The following is a 23,548-nucleotide window of genomic DNA, read 5'->3' on the forward strand; positions in this document are numbered from 1 at the left end:
AGCAGAGCTTTGTAAAGTGCCTGCATGACTTATGTGCCTGCCTCTTTTTTTTTATTTTTTTATAAGGATAAATTACAAACTTATTTCTTGTAAAATGGTCACTTAAGACCAAAAAATAGTAACACAGTCATGCATTCTAATATTGAACAGTATAAAGTACACAGTGCTAGGCTGTGTAGTACACTCTGATGTCATATAATGTTGTTAAAAAAAGTTTGTCTCGTTTTCTTTCACCTTGAAATGCAAGTATTTACGTCCATCAATAAGATAAGTTTATTGGTCCGGTGAGAGTTATCCTAATTACATATACCGAGCTTGTTACCAGATGAAATTCATGAGTATCTCATCTTACTATTAAATAGTAAAATATAATAAGGGCCTATGTGCAATGTGTTATATAACATCCTGGAAGTAATAGTATGGAGATTAATAGAAGATAAGTTATATAATTTCTAGAGGGTTGTGCATAAATCTAAATAAAATGAATAAGTGAACCAATTTTATATCGTAATGAATATAGATTTATTCCTGACTTCATCTCTATTTTGGGGACTATCCCCACTGGAAATCTAACCTGATTCTTAGGTTATGAAACATAAATCACCCAATGACTGCACTACTACACTGCCGATAGTATACATGTCAAAACTATTTTTTTTTTAACAAAATAATGCCATGGGCAGCTGCTGTAGTAGACAGCAGATGAATAGTGCCCAAGTGTCGATGTGACACATCTAATCATTATGCAGAGATGATATTTATTTGCATGCAAGTCCAATAAATCTTCAAAGTCGCAGTTATACAGCATGTCTTCACTGATCAGTATCCTGAATCTGATATTTTATTTAGTATAATTACAAGAAATGCCTCAAAACTTTAAAACCTTTGAAAGTTAGCAGATTAATCTGCTGCTCATACTCAGCTCTTACTCTGTTCATGCTGTAATTGAAAATGTGAAATGTGTATCTTATTGTTTTATGACTCAAATTCATCTCCCACCATACATCAGGGAAGAGGCTAGTGGAACAATTGGAGCTCTGCATACCATTTATATTAAGCATGCCCTGTCTATAAAACATTCACTCCAGCCTGGTGACTAATATATGTGGGCCTCAAGTTATGATTTACAAAGCAGTCATTTACACAGCAATGTGTAGCTAGAAAAAATGCAAATCCCATTATATATAAAAAAAAACTAACAATTTATATTCATTTCTTTAATTATGGTTTCCATAAAACAAAACATGATTTTTCTTTCTTGCACTCTGATAATTCAAACTGAAATTACATTAACATAAAAGCGCAATATCAAAAAGTTGGATGAATTTAATGAGGAAAGAAACACAAAACATCAGCAATTAAATGATAAATGATATTTGGACATTTTTAAATTATATATATATATATATATATATATATATATACACACACACACACACACTGTATATTGTAGTTCATAAACATATGACTACAATTTATTGTGTTCAATAGTGCTATGGGGGTCCATGAAGAGGGGTCATTGGCTCTACAGGGCAGCAGCCTTATTTATACACTACTCACAAAAAGTTGGGGATTATGGCTTGTGGGTGAAATTTCAGGATGAACCTAAAACTTAATGTGACCTTCTCTAAACTTTTGAATGCACATGACCAACTGTTCAATGTTTCAGTACTTTTTGCACAACTTGCTGTTCTTTAAAAAGCTTAAGGACAAAATTCACAACAGGTGTATGATTGATTAATCGCCCAATAAATTCCCTGGTTAAATTAGAATTGGTATTTAACCCCTTAAGGATCGGACTCATTTTCACCTTAAGGACCAGGCCATTTTTTGCAAATCTGACCAGTGTCACTTGTGTATGTTTGAATAACTTTAAAACGCTTTGACTTATCCAGGCCATTCTGAGACAGTTTTTTCGTCACATATTGTACTTCATGACACTGGTAAAATGGAGTAAAAAAAATTTTTTTTATTTTTTAAAAAAATACCAAATTTACCCAAAAATTTCCAAGTTTCAATTTCTCTACTTCTATAATAAATAGTAATACCTACAAAAATAGTTATTACTTTACATTCTCCATATGTCTACTTCATGTTTGGATCATTTTGGGAATGACATTTTATTTTTTGGGGATGTTAGGCCTCTTTCACACGGGCGTTGCGGGAAAATGTGCGGGTGCGTTGCGGGAACACGCGCGATTATTCCGCGGGAGTGCAAAACATTGTAATGCGTTTTGCACTCGCGTGAGAAAAATCGCGCATGTTTGGTACCCAAAACCGAACTTCTTCACAGAAGTTCGGGCTTGGGATCGGTGTTCTGTAGATTGTATTATTTTCCCTTATAACATGGTTATAAGGGAAAATAATAGCATTCTGAATACAGAATGCATAGTAAAATAGCGCTGGAGGGGTTAAAAAAAAATTAAAAATAATTTAACTCACTTTAGTCCACTTGATCGCGCTGCCGGCATCTCCTTCTGTCTCCTTCTTTGCTGATTGTAGGAACAGGACCTGTGGTGACGTCATTCAGGTCGTCACATAGTCCATCACATGATCCATCACCATGGTAAAAGATCATGTAATGGATCATGTGATGACCGGAGTGATGTCACCACAGGTCCTGTTCCTCCACACAGCTAAAATGAAGACAGAAGGAGATGCCGGCTGCGCGAGCAAGTGGATTAAGGGGAGTTAAATTATTTTTATTTATTTTTTAACCCCTCCAGCGCTATTTTACTATGCATTCTGTATTCAGAATGCTATTATTTTCCCTTATAACCATGTTATAAGGGAAAATAATAATGATCAGGTCTCCATCCCGATCGTCTCCTAGCAACCGTGCGTGAAAATCACACCGCATCCGCACTTGCTTGTGGATGCTTGCGATTTTCACGCAACCCCATTCACTTCTATGGGGCCTGCGTTGCGTGAAAAACGCAGAATATAGAGCATGCTGCGATTTTCACGAAACGCACAAGTGATGCGTGAAAATCATCGCATCCGCGCGGAATACTCGCCCGTGTGAAAGGGGCCTTAGGCTTAGAAGTTTAGAAGCAAATCTTGGCTTTTTTTTTTTTACACCTTATTTTTTTTTTACGGTATTCACCTGAGGGGTTAGGTCATGTGATATTTTTATAGAGCAGGATATTACGGACGCGGCGATACCTAATATGTGTAGTGCATTTTATTTTTTAATTTTTAAATCAGTGTTAAATGTGTTTTATTTTATTTATTTTTTCACTTTTTTTTTTTGACCCAGACCCACTTGGTTCTTGAAGATCCAGTGGGTCTGATGTCTGTATAATACAATACAGTATACTATATAGTGTACTGTACTGTATTTTCACTTTACAAAGTCTGATCAGACTTCTGCCTTTAGCATAAGTCTGATCATCACCATGGACTGCCTCTGATCAGCACCATGGACAGCCGGAAGCCTGTGAAGGCATCCGGTTGCCATGGTAATCATCACTCGCTGCCACAGCAGCCCTCGATGGGAGAGGCAGGGAACTCCCTCCCTGTTAACTCCTTTCATACAGCAGTCCCTACGTACCGCGGCATGGAAGGGGTTAAACGGCTGACATCACAGCACAGATGTCAACCATTTTAAGCAGTGTCAGCAATGTGCTGACACTCTGCTTGATAACCGCTCGGCCATCCTGAAAATGAGAGGGGGCGGACGGGATGATCGCGCGTCTGAACGCCCGCCCCACCAGCACCTTAGGTCATTTTGAAGTTTGATCCCCGCGGGGATCAGAAACTTCCGAAAGCGCTGCAAACCGCAGGTCTGAATTGACTTGCGGTTTACAGCGATCACCGATACGGGAAGTCACAGGACATCAGGGCGTACCTGTATGCCCTGTGTCCTTAAGAGGTTAAACAGTCCTCATCATCATGCTGTTCACATTTTGACATCATGAGACAAAGATAACACCTAACAATTGATCAACAGTACCTCATCATTGCTAATCTTCAAGCAGGATGTTCTCAGACAGAAGTGGCCACTGAGCTTAGAGAGAGTTTCATGAGCAGGTTGCAACAGAGATACAGAGAGACTGGAAGAGTCACAGAAAGGCATACAAGTGGACGTCCTTTAGCCACATCCCACACTGATGACCGCTTCATTGTGAACAATGACCTGTGGAACCGGATGATGAATGCCACACAACTCCAGGGACATTTAAGGGAGGTGAGAGGAACCCAAGTGTCACGTCAGACCATTCAAAACCATTTACATCAACGTGGTATACATGGTACCTGACCAATCTTCATCGTCTTGCATGGGGCAGGGTGCATCTATGCTGGACGACGGACCAGTGGGCCCCAGTGCTGTTAACTGATGAAAGCTGATTCACACTGAGCAGAAATGAGGGCCGCCAACGATGTTGGACACATCAAGGAGAGCGCTATGCATCAGCCACTGTTGTCACCAGGCGAGCCTTTGGTGATGGTGGTGTTACAGTGTAGGCAGGTGTGTCTAGTCAATACAGAACTGCCCTACACTTTGTGAATGGTACAGTGATAATCCCATAGTACTTGAATAACATAATTAATCCAGTCATTGTGTCTCTGCATGAAGAACACAGGCCTAATTCATGGACGACAATGCGCCAGCTCATCGAAGTCGCATCATTAGGGAACTGCTGCTGGAAACTGGGGTACTTCAAATGGAGTGACCTGGTCTTTCTTCAGACCTGAATTCCCATCTTTAATCCCATTGAAAACCTATGGAGTTACCATGTGGAGGCTAATAAGTTTGTACCCCAAAACCTCAATGACCTGATGGCCATCCTTCAAGAAGAGTGGGATGCCATGCCTCAGCAGATAATAAGTCAACTTGTGAACAGCATAAGAAGTCATTGTCAAGCTGTAATTTATGTTCAAGGTCACATGACAAGTTTTTGAGACATTGACATTTCTCTGTGGGGGTATACCCTCACTGCAGCGTGAACTTTTTACATTTTCCATAAATTTCACCCGAAAGCCAAATATCTCTAACTTTTCGTGAGTAGCGTATATTATATATTATCCGAAGATTATCAGACTGTATTTTCTTTTATTATACAGTTGTTCTCTATATCTTGTGCTGTTTTGGATTTGGTATTCACAAATGGGGATTCGGTATATGATGTCATTGTAGGCGAAACCTTGGGATCTAGTGATCACCAGTCAGTGTGGTTTAATATAAGAACTGTGAAAGAGTCCCACCACACAAAAACAAAAGTTTTAGATTTTAGAAAAACAGATTTTTCAAAAATGAAATTAGTCATAAATGAGTCCTTATCAGACTGGAATGGATTACATGGAGTCCAGGAGAAATGGGACTACTTAAAAGGTGCATTATTGAAGGCAACAGAAAATTGCATTAGACTTGTCAGTAAAAGCAAAAAAAGGAAGAGACCACTGTGGTACTCAGCAGAAGTGGCACAAATCATTAAAAATAAAAAGCTAGCATTTTGTAATTATAAAAAAACCCAGAGCAATGAAGATAAGGAAATCTACAAGATTAGGCAGAGAGAGGCCAAGCAAGTTATAAGAACTTCTAAAGCGCAGGCAGAAGAAAAACTAGCTCAGTCTATGAAAAAAGGGGATAAGACATTCTTCAGATATATAAATGAAAAAAGGAAATTAAAACAGGGAATAACTAAATGAAAAACAAAGGACGGAAGGTATGTAGAAGAGAATAAAGGGCTAGCCGACTGCCTTAATGAATACTTCTGTTCAGTTTTTACAAAAGAAAAAGAAGGAGAAGGACCTCCACTAGAAAGGATGACTAGTAAATCATTTGATGCATGTATCTTTACAGAGGAAGATGTTCTAAGTTTGCTGTCTAAGGTGAAGACAAATAAGTCACAGGGGCCTGATGAGATACACCCAAAATTATTAAAAGAGCTTAGTGGTGAGCTGGCAAAACCGCTAACAGATTTATTTAACCAATCATTAGTAACAGGAGTCGTCCCGGAAGATTGGAAATTGGCAAATGTCGTGCCCATTCACAAGAAAGGTAGTAGGGAGGAATCGGGCAACTATAGACCAGTGAGTCTGACATCAATAGTAGGCAAATTAATGGAAACCCTATTAAAGGATAGGATTGTGGAACATCTAAAATCCCATGGATTGCAAGATGAAAAACAACATGGGTTTACTTCAGGGAGATCATGTCAAACAAATCTTATAGATTTTTTTGACTGGGTGACTAAAATAATAGACGGTGGAGGTGCAGTAGACATCGCATATCTAGATTTTAGTAAGGCTTTTGACACTGTCCCACATAGAAGACTTATCAATAAACTGCAGTCATTGAGCATGGACTCCCATATTGTTGAGTGGATTAGGCAGTGGCTGAGTGACAGACAGCAGAGGGTTGTAGTCAATGGAGAACATTCAAAACAAGGTCATGTTACCAGTGGGGTTCCACAGGGATCTGTACTGGGACCGATTTTGTTTAATATCTTCATAAGTGATATTGCAAAAGGCCTCGATGGTAAGGTTTGTCTTTTTGCTGATGACACAAAGATATGTAACAGGGTTGATGTTCCTGGAGGGAAACGCCAAATGGAAAAGGATTTAGGAAAACTAGAAGAATGGTCAGAACTCTGGCAACTGAAATTTAATGTGGATAAGTGCAAGATAATGCACCTGGGGCGTAAAAACCCAAGGGCAGAATATAGAATATTTGACACAGTCCTGACCTCAGTATCTGAGGAAAGGGATTTAGGAGTAATTATTTCAGAAGACTTAAAGGTGGGAAGACAATGTAATAGAGCAGCACGAAATGCCAGCAGAATGCTTGGATGTATAGGGAGAGGTATAAGCAGTAGAAAGAGTGAAGTGCTTATGCCGCTATACAGAACACTGGTGAGACCTCACTTGGAGTATTGTGCGCAGTACTGGAGGCCATATCTCCAGAAGGATATAGATACTCTAGAGAGAGTTCAGAGAAGAGCTACTAAACTAGGACATGGATTGCAGGATAAAACTTACCAGGAAAGGTTAAAGGACCTTAACATGTATAGCTTGGAAGAAAGAAGAGACAGAGGGGATATGATAGAAACTTTTAAATACATAAAGGGAATCAGCTCGGTAAAGGAGGAGAGCATATTTAAAAGAAGAAAAACTACCACAAGAGGACACAGTTTTAAATTAGAGGGGCAAAGGTTTAAAAGTAATATAAGGAAGTATTACTTTACTGAGAGAGTAGTGGATGCATGGAATAGCCTTCCTGCAGAAGTGGTAGCTGCAAATACAGTGAAGGGGTTTAAGCATGCATGGGATAGGCATAAGGCTATCCTTCATATAAGATAGGGCCAGGGACTATTAATAGGATTCAGATATATTGGGCAGACTAGATGGGCCAAATGGTTCTTATCTGCCGACACATTCTATGTTTCTATGTTATAGTAGCCACAAACACACTATAAAATTGCTATTCATGTGGCATTTGTCACAAAGAGAAAAAGCGATGACTAGTAAGACCCTGCTACGCTCTGTGTCCAGGTATCACATTGTCACCACGCTAAATATTGGAAAGGACACTGCTGATTGCTAGATCATACATAAGAAGCTTATTTAGATTCGTGGCCTAGTTCTTTGTCTGGCTACAGTTCTAATGTGCTCCTTAAAGAGGACCTGTCACTTCTCCTGACATGTATGTTTTAGTGATTTCTCCATGTAATAATTCTGCTACATCTATTATTATGACTCTATGTTGTACTATTCTTCTATTATTCCTGCCAGAAGGTATGAATGAATTACTAGCAGTGTACACTGAAGGTCCAGCTGGGTGTTTCCATTTGGGGGAGTGTGGGAGTGGTGTCTCCACACAATCGGCCACTGGCACCACTGATTCAATAGTGTCATACTCTGCAGGAACAACCCCTCCCCCAACTGGTAATACCCACAATACACAGGCACCAGCCATGTGAACACTGTACTATGGAGTGGAAGCATGGATCGGAAGCCCACAGAAACACTCTGAAGCCCTCCCATGGGCAAATAGCGGTCCACAGCACGGGCATGGCAACCATATGATCATGTGAATGAACCCTAACAGCACCACACTTGTACGTGGGCTGTGTGTGGACCAGCAGTTCATCCATGTTCATGAATGAGACTGAGCTACAAGGTTTAGTCAAAGTTCTGGAATGGGAGGGTTTAGATGTTATATGGATGATTCTCTTCACCTGTCTCTGCCTCTCAACAGCACCTTATTCAAGAATATTCTGCCTGGCTATAGATATTCGATGGGAGTATGAGTGATATGCCATCAGATGCATGACAATTTGCTTTTACGACTGCGCTTTTGACCAATACTCCTAAAAGCATAGTGTATAAATGTTTATACATCATCAGACTAATGATAAAATTAGCACCCCTAGAAGCAGGACAAGGAATGAAAGTATGTTGTATTATAATGGAGTAGCCACTATTGATACCATAAACTTAAAGTCGTTGTCTTAGTTTTTTCTGTAAAAAGACAGGGAGACTATAAGGGTCCAACCACACAGCACCGTTGTACTGGCTGTAGCGGGCTCAATTTTAAGTAATGAGACCACACTTCAGTGGTTCCGTATTGTTAACGGCTGTGCGATATTGAAGGAGCCGTGTAGCCATTAACAGCTAGATAGCACAAGCCCAGCTTCAGAACCCCCAGATATCAGCTATAATCAACTGAAGAATGTTCATACAGTTCCTCTGCATCAGATGGAGAAAAAAAACAGTTTATTTTGACTGAAAGTCTTCGGCCAGCTTTAGGGCTCCTTCACACTTTCTTGGTCTTTTACACTTTTATGAGGTTGTCCAGCCTTATTTAAGTGATGCCCTATCCTCAGGATATGCCATCACTAGCTGACTAGTAGGGGTCCGACACTCCGCACCCCTGCCAATCAGCTACTGATGGACTATTCTCAGAATATGCCATCACCTAAGAAACCCCTTTATGGATGCAGCCAATTTTGGCCTTGTAGACACAACCCCATTTGCCAAATCTGATATGTATCACTTAATGTAGTAATAACTTTGTAATGTTTTTACTTTTCTACGTAATTCTGAGGTTTTTTTTTCATGACACGTTATATAGTTTTTATGTTTTACTACTTTCACTTCATCAAATCATTTTTTATTTTGTTATTTTATTTTTTTCTTTTGCCATATTCTAAGACCCATAATTTTTTTATTTTTCCATTAAGGCAGCAGTGTAAGGGCTTATTTTTGTGGGACAATCTGTAGTTTTTATTGGTACCGTTCTGGGTTACTTTAGGGTGACTTTTTCATAGCTTTTTATACAATTTTTTGGGAGGTAAGGTAACCAAAAAGAGGAATTATGGAATTAGTTTGTTTAAAAAAATATATATATATATTTTTTTTAGTCCCACTAGGGGACTTCCAACTTCCTATACTCTGGATCTCTTTACAATACGTCTGTATTGTAATTTATTTTACCTGTTAATATTACACCGATACTGTAGTTAGCCTCTGACAGGGCCTAATAGGGGCCTGATAGATACAGAGGGATTCCCACTTAGATGCAGTGGTCCCTCTTATCTCTGCCATTAGAACTGGTCTGCATGTTACAGGCTTTTCCCTGCTCCTGATTACACAGGCACACTTGTTACACTAGCGCAATCAGCAGGATGAGTATGGTCATCCTATTGCGGCAACAGACTGATGCTCATTGTGATCGGTGTGGGCCCCATCGGTTTATCTTTAAAGTTAACTGGGTCATCCTACTGGAATTGTGGATGATCTCATATCACTGCTATAAAGGCAGCCGTATGAATGTGACACATATAAACATTACAACATGCCTAAAGCAGACTACTTCAGACAATACCTTTGCACAGAACCATTGTCCACTTGTGTCTGTTGAAACTGGCTGCATTATGTTACACAAGTCATATGTGAGAACGGAGGACAAACTACTAATGAGTCTGCTTTGATCTTGTTGAATCTATGCATCTACCTATCACATTGGTGTAAATGAAGCAGTAATATGCTAGTTTATACAGGTTGAATCTACTAGTTCTAGAACAGCTGCACATTTTGGTTGATTGCTTCATCCAAGAATGTTATATATTGTATATACAACAGTGCCACCTACAGGTGGAAGCACGTAAACAAGTAGACGCTCTGACAGCTCCCTGCTCCATTGTACATGTTGTATCTACTTGCAAAGTGAGATTTATAATACAATGTATATTACAAAGTGTTAGCCTTTTTGTAAAAATAAAATAATAATATTAGTAGGCGACCCTTTATGTGTGACTTACTGGAGCGATAAATACATGGGCTCTGGCTTCTGGATGCATCTAGTCTTCCACCCTACTAGCTGGCTACAGACTGACAATTTCAGAAAATATACAGGTGAAACTCAAAAAATTAGAATATCGTGCAAAGTTCATTTATTTCAGTAATGCAACTTAAAAGGTGAAACTAACACATGAGATAGACTCATTACATGCAAAGCGAGATATTTCAAGCCTTTATTTGTTATAATTTGGATGATTATGGCTTACAGCTTAGGCTACTTTCACACTAGCGTTCGGGGCTCCGCTTGTGAGCTCCGTTTGAAGGCTCTCACAAGCGGCCCCGAACGGATCCGTCCAGTCCTAATGCATTCTGAGTGGAGGCGGATCCGCTCAGAATGCATCAGTCTGGCAGCGTTCAGCCTCCGCTCCGCTCAGCAGGCGGACACCTGAACGTTCGGGTGTCCGCCTGGCCGTGCGGAGGCAAACGGATCCGTCCAGACTTACAATGTAAGTTAATGGGGACGGATCCGTTTGAAGTTGACACAATATGGCTAAATTTTCAAACGGATCCGTCCCCCGTTGACTTTCAATGTAAAGTCAGAACGGATCCGTTTGCATTATCATGAACAAAAAAAAAAAAAAAAAAAAAAATTCTTTTTTTTTTTTCATGGTAATGCAAACGGATCCGTTCTGAACGGATCTAAGCGTTTGCATTATAGGAGCGGATCCGTCTGTGAAGATACCAGACGGACCCACTCTGAACGCAAGTGTGAAAGTAGCCTTATGAAACCCCAAAGTCACAATTTTGAGGTACCCTTTGCTCAGGGGGTACGGATTAATTAGCTGACTAGAGTGTGACACTTTGAGCCTAGAATATTGAACCTTTTCACAATATTCTAATTTTAAATTGCATTAATTCAATTCCTTTTAGGTTGTATTACTAAAATAAATGGACTTTTGCACGATATTCAAATTTTTCGAGTTTCACCTGTATAAGAAATGTGAAGGTCCAGCTGGTTAACATGTAGAAGTGAATAAATTACATTTCTCTGCCATCCCCGTCCTTCACTCTAACTAGTGCCATACACAAGATATTGGGCACCAGCTGATGTTAACATTAGATTTTGGAGACATCAGCCTAAGCACTCTGTATTTAGTAGACTGTTTGTGAAAATAAAGTTATTTTACAATTTCTGGATGTTTGGCCAATACATTTTACTGGATTTGTTTTATTTTCATCAAAAAGAGTTTGTATAATTATTTGTCCTAGGAGATGTTCACCGAAGGGATTTTGAAAATCCGGCTACAAAATCCAGCACCGAATGCGTGTATTTTTTTTTTTTTTTTTTCAGAATGTTTTTTTGTGTGCATTTTTGACACATTTTTGATGCGGTTTTTCAGCATGTTTTTTTTTTTTTTCCGTTTAACCAATAGGTCTTTACTTCAATACAACACAGCTCATATTTTTTACAGCAAATCCGTGCGAAAAAACGCGCTTCCATTCATTTCAATGGGAGAGTCAGCAGAGATTCCTCCCTAATGTAGGTCATGCTGTTTCTTTTTATCGCGCTTATTTTTTCCACATAGAAAAAACAGCATGTGCTGCCACCCTTTGAAATAATTGGGAGTCTGTTTTGAGGCATGGAAAAGCGGCAAAATCAGCACCAAAAAACTCGATGTGCGAACTGGCCCTGTTTTTCTACAGTAGGATTATGGCCCTTTTAAGCTAGCTCTTAGGGCATGTGGTACCTAATGAAAAAATCATACCTGCTCCGGGTGATCTTCAGGCCGATGTACTGACGGGGGCATGTGACCTAGCAATAATGTCCGGCTTTGGGGCACGTTACCACTGAGGCAAGTCATTGGCTGTAGTGGTGCATGTGATGCAGCCCAGGCCTTGGCTGGAAGTAAACAATCCAGGTATGGAAGATTGATGAACAGAGCCTGGGCACTGCAACAAAGTGGCAGGGAGAAGCTATGATTCTTTTGTTAGATACCACATGCTCCAGAAGCTAATTAAAAAGGGCATAATCCTGGAAAAACCTTTAATATAGATAATGATCTATAACAATTTTTAACAAAAAAATTCATTAAAGTAACAGAAAATACTACGGTATGTTATGGTATGGCCATTCATGTTGACGTGCTTTCATATAACAAATATGTTACATAGTTGGTAAGTAGCAGAGAGTTCCAAAGTCTCACTGCTCTTTTTCCAGCATCGGATGATACTCTGTCACCAGTGAGCCATTGTGATTGAACTATGCAGCAAACACATAGTTCTGTGTATCCTGCATCTTCTCCAGATCTGATTTCCAGGAATAAACTGTATTGTAATGAAAAAACTGCTTATTGTTAATGTAAGCACTGCAGAAATCTAAATTTAATTTATGAATCCATAAACTTAATCTAGTTTAAGCTTAATCTACTATTACATTTATAACTTGCATTAACATCGTGCAGGTATAAGGAACTTTCTAGAAGAATTCTCGTATGCCTGCTGGTAATGCAGAATTACTCTTTTGTGTACATCATACCATACATAGCAAACCACACTTATATATAACATCATCCACGGTTGCCATGAGAACTCATCAAAAGCCAGTATGGAGTTATTTAGTCTTCAACATTTGCATTACATTTTTAACCAGAAGTACCTGGCTGATAAAGCTATGAAGCCTTTCCAAATGTCCTCACTTTAGACCTTAACCCCTTAAGGACTTAGGACGTATCGGTACGGCATGGATCCCGAGTCCTTAAGGACCCATGACGTACCGGTACGTCATAACTTGAAATCTGTATTCCGGCGCCCGAGGGGTTAATCGGAACGGGATTTCGGCTGAAATCATTCAGCCGGCATCCCGTAACAATGCAGGGGGGGGTCATTTGACCCCCCCGCATCGGCGATCGCAGAAAACCGCAGGTCAATTCAGACCTGCGGTTTGCTGCGCTCTGTGCAGTTTCTGATCCCCGCGGGCCCTGACCGCGGGGATCAGAAGCTTTAGTGTCCCTAAAATATATATTTTACACCCCCCCCTGCACCCCTGCATAATTTTTTGCCGGCGGGTGGTGCAGGGGGGGAGTTGTGGGCGGTGGGGGCGGTGCGGGAGGCGGGCGGTGCGGCAGGCGGGATCGCGATCCCCCGCCCGCCTCCCCTTGTATAATCGTTGGTCTCTAGTGGGTATACCAGGGTGCCAGCACATTGCTGGCACCCTGGTATAAACGGCTGACATCGATGATGCGATGTCAGCCGTTTAACCCTTTCCATACAGCGGTCCGTACAGACTGCTGTATGGAAAAAGTTAACAGTAAGAGGGAGCTCCCTCCCTCTCCCATCGGGGGGCTGCTGTGCCTTTGCAGCCCCCCGATGGAGAGGGAGAGAGCCCCCAGACAGCCCCCCGACAGATTCCCTCCTTACCCTTCCCCGTCTGCGAAGTTCTGAGCAGACAGGGAAGGTTCCCATGGCAACAGGACGCCTCTCAGGCATCCTGCTGTCCATGGTGCTGAACAGATCTGTGCTAAAGGCAGAGATCTGTTCAGACAAAGTGTAAGTAAAATACAGTACTGTACAATATATATTGTTCTGTACTGTATTATACAGACATCAGACCCACTGGATCTTCAAGAACCAAGTGGGTCTGGGTCAAAAAAAAAGTGAAAAAAAGTGAAAAAAAAGTAAAAATCCAAAAACACATTTATCACTGATTAAAAATGAAAAAAATAAAATTCCCTACACATGTTTGGTATCGCCGCGTCCGTAACGACCTGATCTATAAAACGGTCATGTTACTTTCCCCGCACGGTGAACGCCATAAAAATAAAAAAATAAAAACTATTAGGAAATTGAAATTTTGCCCACCTTACTTCCCAAAAAAGGTAATAAAAGTGATCAAAAAAGTCGCATGTACGCCAAAATAGTACCAATCAAACCGTCATCTCATCCCGCAAAAATCATACCCTACCCAAGATAATCGCCCAAAAACTGAAAAAACTATGGCTCTTAGACTATGGAAACACTAAAACATGATTCTTTTGGTTTCAAAAATGAAATCATTGTGTAAAACTTAAATAAATAAATAAATAAAAAGTATACATATTAGGTATTGCCGCGTCCGTATCGACCGGCTCTATAAAAATATCACATGACCTAACCCCTCAGGTGACCACCGTAAAAAAATAAAAATAAAAACGGTGTAAAAAAAGCTATTTTTTGTCATCTTATGTCACAAAAAGTGTAATAGCAAGTGATCAAAAAGTCATATGCACCCCAAAATAGTGCCACTCAAACCGTCATCTCATCCCGCAAAAAATGAGACCCTACTTAAGATAATCGCCCAAAAACTGAAAAAACTATGGCTCTTAGACTATGGAGACACTAAAACATTTTTTTTGTTTTAAAAATGAAATCATTGTGTAAAACTTACATAAATAAAAAAAATTGTATACATATTAGGTATCGCCGCGTCCGTGACAACCTGCTCTATAAAATTACCACATAATCTAACCTGTCAGATGAATGTTGTAAATAACAAAAAAAAAAACGTGCCAAAAAATCTATTTCTTGTTACCTTGCCGCACAAAAAAGTGTAATATAGAGCAACCAAAAATCATATGTACCCTAAACTAGTACCAACAAAACTGCCACCCTATCCCGTAGTTTCTAAAATGGGGTCACTTTTTTGGAGTTTCTACTCTAGGGGTGCATCAGGGGGGCTTCAAATGGGACATGGTGTCAAAAAAACCAGTCCAGCAAAATCTGCCTTCCAAAAACCGTATGGCATTCCTTTCCTTCTGCGCCCTGCCGTGTGCCCGTACAGCGGTTTACGACCACATATGGGGTGTTTCTGTAAACTACAGAATCAGGGCCATAAATAATAAGTTTTGTTTGGCTGTTAACCCTTGCTTTGTAACTGGAAAAAAAATATTAAAATGGAAAATCTGCCAAAAAAGTGAAATTTTGAAATTGTATCTCTATTTTCCATTAAATCTTGTGCAACACCTAAAGGGTTAACAAAGTTTGTAAAATCTGTTTTGAATACCTTGAGGGGTGTAGTTTCTTAGATGGGGTCACTTTTATGGAGTTTCTACTCTAGGGGTGCATCAGGGGGGCTTCAAATGGGACATGGTGTCAAAAAACCAGTCCAGCAAAATCTGGCTTCCAAAAACCATACGGCGCACCTTTCACTCTGCGCCCTACTGTGTGCCCGTACAGTAGTTTACGGCCACATATGGGGTGTTTCTGTAAACTACAGAATCAGGGCCATAAATAATGAGTTTTGTTTGGCTGTTAACCCTTGCTTTGTAACTGGAAAAAAAATATTAAAATGGAAAATCTGCCAAAAAAGTAAAATTTTGAAATTGTATCTCTATTTTCCATTAAATCTTGTGCAACACCTAAAGGGTTAACAAAGTTTGTAAAATCAGTTTTGAATACCTTGAGGAGTGTAGTTTCTTAGATGGGGTCACTTTTATGGAGTTTCTACTCTAGGGGTGCATCAGGGGGCTTCAAATGGGACATGGTGTCAAAAAAACAGTCCAGCAAAATCTGGCTTCCAAAAACCATACGGCGCACCTTTCACTCTGCGCCCCGCTGTGTGCCCGTACAGTAGTTTACGGTCACATATGGGGTGTTTCTGTAAACGGCAGAGTCAGGGCAATAAAGATACAGTCTTGTTTGGCTGTTAACCCTTGCTTTGTTAGTGGAAAAAATGGGTTAAAATGGAAAATTAGGCAAAAAAAAGAAATTCGCAAATTTCATCCCCATTTGCCAATAACTCTTGTGCAACACCTAAAGTGTTAACGAAGTTTGTAAAATCAGTTTTGAATACCTTGAGGGGTGTAGTTTATAGAATGGGGTCATTTTTGGGCGGTTTCTATTATGTAAGCCTCGCAAAGTGACTTCAGACCTGTAGTGGTCCCTAAAAATTGGGTTTTTGTAAATTTCTGAAAAATTTCAAGATTTGCTTCTAAACTTCTAAGCCTTATAACATCCCCAAAAAATAAAATATCATTCCCAAAATGCTACAAACATGAAGTAGACATATGGGGAATGTAAAGTAATCACAATTTCTGGGGGTATTACTATGTATTACTGAAGTAGAGAAACTGAAAGTTTGAAATTTGCTAATTTTTCTAAATTTTTGGTAAATATGGTATTTTTTTATGCAAAAAAATTAACTTTTTTGACCCAATTTTAGCAGTGTCATGAAGTACAATATGTGACGAAAAAACAATCTCAGAACGGCCTGGATATGTCAATGCGTTTTAAAGTTATGAGCACTTAAAGTGACACTGGTCAGATTTGCAAAAAATGGCCAAGTCCTTAAGGTGAAATAGGGCTGAGTCCTTAAGGGGTTAAGCGCTTGGTTTTCCCATAGAAACATATAGAAACATAGAATGTGTCGGCAGATAAGAACCATTCGGCCCATCTAGTCTGCCCAATATACTGAATACTATGGCCCTATCTTATATGAAGGATGGCCTTATGCCTATCCCATGCATGCTTAAACTCCTTCACTGTATTTGCAGCTGCCACTTCTGCAGGAAGGCTATTCCATGCATCCACTACTCTCTCAGTAAAGTAATACTTTCTGATATTACTTTTAAACCTAATTTAAAACTATGTCCTCTTGTAGCAGTTTTTCTTCTTTTAAATATTCTCTCCTCTTTTACCTTGTTGATTCCCTTTATGTATTTAAAAGTTTCTATCATATCCCCTCTGTCTCGTCTTTCTTCCAAGCTATACATGTTAAGGTCCTTTAATCTTTCCTGGTAAGTTTTATCCTGCAATCCATGTACTAGTTTAGTAGCTCTTCTCTGAACTCTCTCCAAAGTATCAATATCCTTCTGGAGATATGGTCTCCAGTACTGAGCACAATACTCCAAATGAGGTCTCACTAGTGCTCTGTAGAGCGGCATGAGCACCTCCCTCTTTCTACTGGTAATTCCTCTCCCTATACACCCAAGCATTCTGCTAGCATTTCCTGCTGCTCTATGACATTGTCTGCCTACCTTTAAGTCTTCTGAAATAATGACCCCAAAATCCCTTTCCTCAGAAACTGAGGTTAGGACTGTATCACTGATTGTATATTCTGCTCTTGGGTTTTTACAACCCAGGTGCATTATCTTGCACTGCCTATCAACAATGTGATCCAGAAAGTAAAGCAAACTAGCCTGATCACACTTATATAATAGTGCTCATCAGTTAGGCTACTTTCACACTAGTGTTAATATTTTCTGGTATTGAGATCCGTCATAGGATCTCAATACCGGAAAAAAAACGCCTCAGTTTTGTCCCTATTCATTGTCAATGGGGACAAAATGTGACTGAACAGAACGGAATTCTCCAAAATGCATTTCGTTCCGTTCTCATACCGGAGAGCAAACCACAGCATGCTGCAGTTTGCTTTCCTTTCTGGGATGCGGATCAAGACGCAAGTGAATGGGGACGGATCCGTTTTCTCTGACACTATCTGACACAATAGAAAACGGATCCGTCCCCCATTGACTTTCAATGGAGTTCATGACGGATCCGTCTTGGCTATGTTACAGATAATACAACCGGATCAAGTCATAACGGATGCAGAAGGTTGTATTATCAGTAACTGAAGCATTTTTGTTAACCCTGCGGGATCCAGCAAAAACGCTAGTGTGAAAGTAGCCTTAAAAGGGTTTGTCTAATCTTAGACATTCATGGCATATTGCTAGGATATGCCACCAATGTCAGATAGCTGAGGGTCCCACCTCTGTGACATGCACCTATCTGCAGAATGTGACCATAGAAGTGCACAGACAGCAGCTGCACATGTGCGGCCACCCTCAAATCATTTCTATGAGACTGCCAAAAATAGCTAAGTGCTGGCAGTCCCATAGAAGTGAATGGAGCAGTGGCTCGGCTATTTTTCCAAATTCCCATAGAAATGAATGAACTATTGTTTCATCCAATAAACCAGTGTTTTGCTCATTTGCTAGTGCCTATGTCTGTCCCCAGTGAAAATAAAAGAAGGCTTCTGATGGACAGAACCCTCCATCAGCAGCCATTTTCAGAGGGCAGCGCCACAAAGCAGGTGAGCGAACCTGCACATGAACATGAATTATGCATTAGTGCAGATAGTTTAAAGGCATTGTGCCACTAATATAAAAGTATCCCGACCAACAGATATCGTTGTTATATCACTTTTCCCAAATACCACCATTTATTAAACCTGCCTTATTCTAAAGCCTTGAACCCTGTGGAAAATCTGATTTGATTTTCAGTTGCTGTAGGTTACGTCCTGCATTTGAGCCTTGTAATGTAGGACACACACAAGTATCATTGGTAACAACAAGGAGTGCGGTTAGTGTCATATGTCCTGCTGATGTCGGGACACATCTCACTCCCCAGTCACATAAACTAGGAAGTAGGATTCAAGCATGGGGATAAGAGGAAACTGCAAATGAGGTAATTTTTTTTAAATACAAAATAAATAAATAAAAGAATGGGAACTAGAGTAATTGAGGAAAATAAACTTTAGAGTGAGAAGTAGATTATGGCCCAACTGCTTTAATAATGCTCATTACTAGCTGCATTCTTCTGCTGTTCCCAGGTAGTAATAGAACCCTTTTAACATACTTCTAGCCTGGGTGAAATAACAAAGTGGCACATATACAAAACTATAGATTCCAATAATTGATATATATCTGGACTGAGAAACAGATTCTCTTACCCCCCAAAATGACTTGAGTGCTATCATACATATCACACAGCAACACCATGATCTTGATGCCAAATAGATTATCTTCAGAAATCTGATTATTATGTGGTTTCTTTGAAAACAATTTATACAAATATGGCCACCTTAATGTTACAAGGCCAAGTTCACATTTCAGTTATTTGGTCACTTACTGTATTTCCATCAGTTATTGGGAGCCAAAACCAGGCTTGGATCAAAAACACTGAACAGGTGCAAATGTTTACATTACATCTGATCACGGAGTCGGCTTCACTACTGGTTTTGGCTCACAAAAAGGGCTCATTCAGATGGCCGTATGCTATCCGCAAAAATGCGGATACGTTTTTTTGCGGATTAGATGCTGACCTATTCACTTCTATGGGGCACTTTTCTATTCCACGGTTCCGCAAAACAAATGAAACATGTCCTATATTTGTCCGTGCAAATCAGGATATGGCCCCATTGAAGTCTATGGGTCCGCAAAAATACTGAATGCTATCCGTTTTTTTTGAGGATCCGCAAAAAAAACGGATAGCATTCAGTATTTTTGCGAACAGCATACAGCCATCTGAATGAGCCCTAACTGATGAAAATAACTGACCAAATAATGAAGTGTGAATTTGGTCTTACAAGATATGGTCTACACTTTGGATTTTAAATCCTCATTCCAGAAAATGCTTTTCGTAACAGCTAATATCAAAGCATTATATTACTGCCTTAAATGCCTTTGACATGATGAAAATAATTTTTTACATACTGGTTTTGGCTCACAATAAGGGCTCATTCAGATGGCCGTATGCTATCCGCAAAAATGCGGATACGATTTTTTGCGGATTAGATGCTGACCTATTCACTTCTATGGGGCACTTTTCTATTCCACGGTTCCGCAAAACAAATGAAACATGTCCTATATTTGTCCGTGAAAATCAGGATATGGCCCCATTGAAGTCTATGGGTCCGCAAAAATACTGAATGCTATCCGTTTTTTTGCGGATCCGCAAAAAAAAGGATAGCATTCAGTATTTTTGCGAACAGCATGCAGCCATCTGAATGAGCCCTAACTGATGAAAATAACTGACCAAATAATGAAGTGTGAACTTGGTCTTACAAGATCTGGTCTACACTTTGGATTCTAAATCCTCATTCTAGAAAATGCTTTTCGTAACAGCTAATATCAAAGCATTATATTACTGCCTTAAATGCCTTTGACATGATGAAAATAATTTTTTACATACTGTATGTTAGTCTGCATCTTCATAAATTTTTCTACCCCCTGATGTTCTGTTTGCAACATCCTCCTAATTTAATTGTTTTCATGTGGGTATGTCCCACTGAGCAATACATTCTGGATCTGGGTGTCCAGCAGGGGCGTAGCTGTAGGGGATGGTCGGAGGGAAGGGGTTAGATCAAACAATTTGGCATGGGGAGGGGGGTTGCGGTTTCAATTTTTGCCTTAGGCAGCACGAAGGCTATGTGCTTTCCTGCCCGTGGTCACAAAGCACTGAGGGAAGGGGTGCCCAAGCTGAACCCTTGCACCAGGGCCCATGAGCCTTTAGCTACACCCCTGGTGTCCAGCATGCTGCTGTCTTCCCCTAACTGCCTAGCTAGAGCCTGTGTGAGCTGTCTTCCTGGATGCCTTCTCTCCTCTCTTTAATGTGCCATGTACAACATCTTGTTGCTATCTCTGATGCTGAGTGAAGGGAGGGAGACAGCAAAGAGCTGGAACAGGAGCAGAGCTCTGATTGATTTATGTCAGATTCAGCAGCACCACCAGTTAGGTGAAGGACTTACACACTTGCCACCAAAACAAAAATGGTAGGACATTTTTTAATGAAGACTAGTTCAAAAGTTACTTAAGTTTGTACAGTATTTAAAATGCAAATAATCAATAAAATTATGCAAAGGTATTTATAGCCTTTTTAGATTGAAGTCTCAAGAATCTGAACTATGATACAAATGCCGTTACTCTTGCCCTAGATATTCAGTATGTGTAAGCATGCAGAAAGAATATTACAGCAAAACTTCTCCAAAAGGTCACCTCTATGAAAAGATGTGATGGATTTTCAGTTCTGTGTACAGTGGCCTCTGCAATTTTAGGTGGTCGTCTCTTGAGGTCTCACTGAACTTGCAGAAAAGGCATTCTAGTCCCATTTTAGACTTTCTATCAATAGTTTCTTACAGGCAAGCCAAATTACTATTCCTGAATTAATTAAAGCTCCCAAAAATCATAAATTAAAAATCATCAAGCCATTAACGTGTTACAAATCAGATAAATTCACATTCACTACAGCTGATGTTCGCCTGAACCAGGCAAATCATTGAAGAAACAGGAAATGGTTAAATTAACAGGAAATCTGTAAAACAATGGATTTCTTTAACACCATGACAAGGCCAGCAGAATGATAGACACAGCACAGTTCTTTGTTTCCGGTGCTCGGCATATATTTGAGTTCTGACATCTTTCCTTTGTGCACTTCCTTGCGTAGTAGTTGTCGAGATGCATATAATAAATAGGAGCTGCCACCACATATAAATTTGCACGTCCTTCATCTTAATAGGGGAAATAGCCAGACTTACAGGAGCTATGTTATCTTCTGGTTACATCTTCCCAGAGTATTTTTGAGAAAATAGATGGGTGAGACTTCTGCAGCTTTGATTCTTGCAACACATAATGCAGAATGTAATCTGCTTTATATTTGGGATAGTTCTTCTATACATGTATTCATTTATTCCTGGCTCATCATAACTAATAAAAAAAAAACAATATAAGAAAACCCAGAAATTCTTACCTCTCGTTGAAAAAAATTCCATGCATTAGTCAGCCACTGGTATCTGGGTAAACCATAGTTTGGCATTCTTGATTTCAAGCTAATCATGTCCGACCACTGAATTACAGCCTAAAATACCAAAATGTCCAAAATGAGATATACAATGACACAGATATATCGCCAGTTAAGGCCTCATGCACACGACCGCTGTGCGTTTTGTGGTCCGCAAAACACGGATGGCAATTTGTGGAACGGCACGGACAGCCATTGATATAACTGCCTATTCTTTTTGCGGACCACGGAACAGAACACTGTGTGTGCTTCATTGAAGTGAATGGTTCCGCATCCAAGCCGCAAAAACTGTGGCTCGGATGCGGACCAAAACAACGGTTGTGTGCATGAGGCCTAAACGTGATTATGAACTAGGCAGACAATCCTAAAATATCATATTTTCAAGTATAAATCACATTCTATATCCTTTCCAGTGACTGCCAATTTACAAAAAAAAAAGGGTTTTGCGGTCTGTAAAAGACAAACACCGGCCATGTGCGTTTCGCATTTTGCGGACCGCACATGGCGGGCCTGTTATAGAAATGCGTATTCTTGTCCGTGGCTGCAAAAAAAAATAGGATGTGCTCTATCTTTTTTGCAGGGCCGCGGAATGGAACTACGGATGCGGACAACACACAGTGTGCTGTCCGCATCTTTTGCAGCCCCCATTGAAATTAATGGATCCGTACCCGTGGATGTGGACCCATTCATACAGACATCTGAATGGACCCTTAAACAGCATGGCAGACTACCGTTTTCAATACTGTCCAAAAATTAAGTATCAGGATATTTATCCATTCAACGTATGGAAAGAAGGTTGATTCCTTTGGAATATTTTTTTTTTTCTGAACTTTATTTCATACGCAATTCAAGTACATGAATACAATCAATATGTATGATATTTTATCATCCATTATTCAATAACCATCATCCCATTATATCGGTAGAGGAAGGGCAGAAAAAAAAAAAAAGAAAGAAAAGAAAAATAAATTCTATATCAACCAGACCTAATTCCATTCGGACCAAACTTCCAACTTAGGCCTCATGCACACGACCGTTGTGTGCACCCGTGGCCGTTGTGCCGTTTTTTTTCGCGGACCCATTGACTTTCAATGGGTCCGTGGAAAAATCGGAAAATGCACCGTTTTGCAGCCGCATCCGTGTTTCCTGGCCGTGAAAAAAATAAGACCTGTCCTATTTTTTTCACGGCCAACGGTTCACGGACCCATTCAAGTCAATGGGTCCGTGAAAGAACACGGATGCACACAAGATTGGCATCCGTGTCCGTGATCCGTGGCCGTAGGTTAGTTTTTATACAGACGGATCCGAAGATCCGTCTGCATAAAAGCTTTTTCAAAGCTGAGTTTTCACTTCGTGAAAACTCAGAACCGACAGTATATTCTAACACAGAGGCGTTCCCATGGTGATGGGGACGCTTCAGGTTAGAATATACTAAAAGAACTGTGTACATGACTGCCCCCTGCTGCCTGGAAGGTGCTGCCAGGCAGCAGGGGGCAGCCCCCCCCCCCCTCCTGTAGTTAACACATTGGTGGCCAGTGTGGCCGGCCCCCCCCCCTCCCTCCCCTGTAGTTAACTCATTGGTGGCCAATGCGGCCGGCCCCCCCCCCTCCCCTGTAGTTAACTCATTGGTGGCCAGTGGGCCCCCCCTCCCTCCCCTGTAGTTAACTCGTTGGTGGCCAGTGGGCCTTCTCCCCTCCCTCCCCCTCCTAATTAAAATCTTCCCCCTATCATTGGTGGCAGTGGAGTGTAC

At 40.3% G+C, this 23,548-nt stretch overlaps 1 protein-coding gene across 1 annotated transcript in view; it reads right to left on the reverse strand.

Annotated features, from left to right (window-relative positions):
* The window catches only part of TSPAN12 (tetraspanin 12), a 317,079-nt gene that overhangs the window by 92,700 nt on the left and 200,831 nt on the right, over positions 1-23,548 (reverse strand). The window contains exon 6 of the mRNA XM_040411546.1: positions 21,748-21,855. Coding sequence (XP_040267480.1) covers positions 21,748-21,855 — 108 coding nt within the window. The remainder of the gene's footprint in view (positions 1-21,747; positions 21,856-23,548) is intronic.

The sequence above is a fragment of the Bufo bufo genome, chromosome 1 (assembly GCF_905171765.1).
Source record: "Bufo bufo chromosome 1, aBufBuf1.1, whole genome shotgun sequence".
NCBI classification, from domain to species: Eukaryota; Metazoa; Chordata; class Amphibia; order Anura; family Bufonidae; genus Bufo; species Bufo bufo.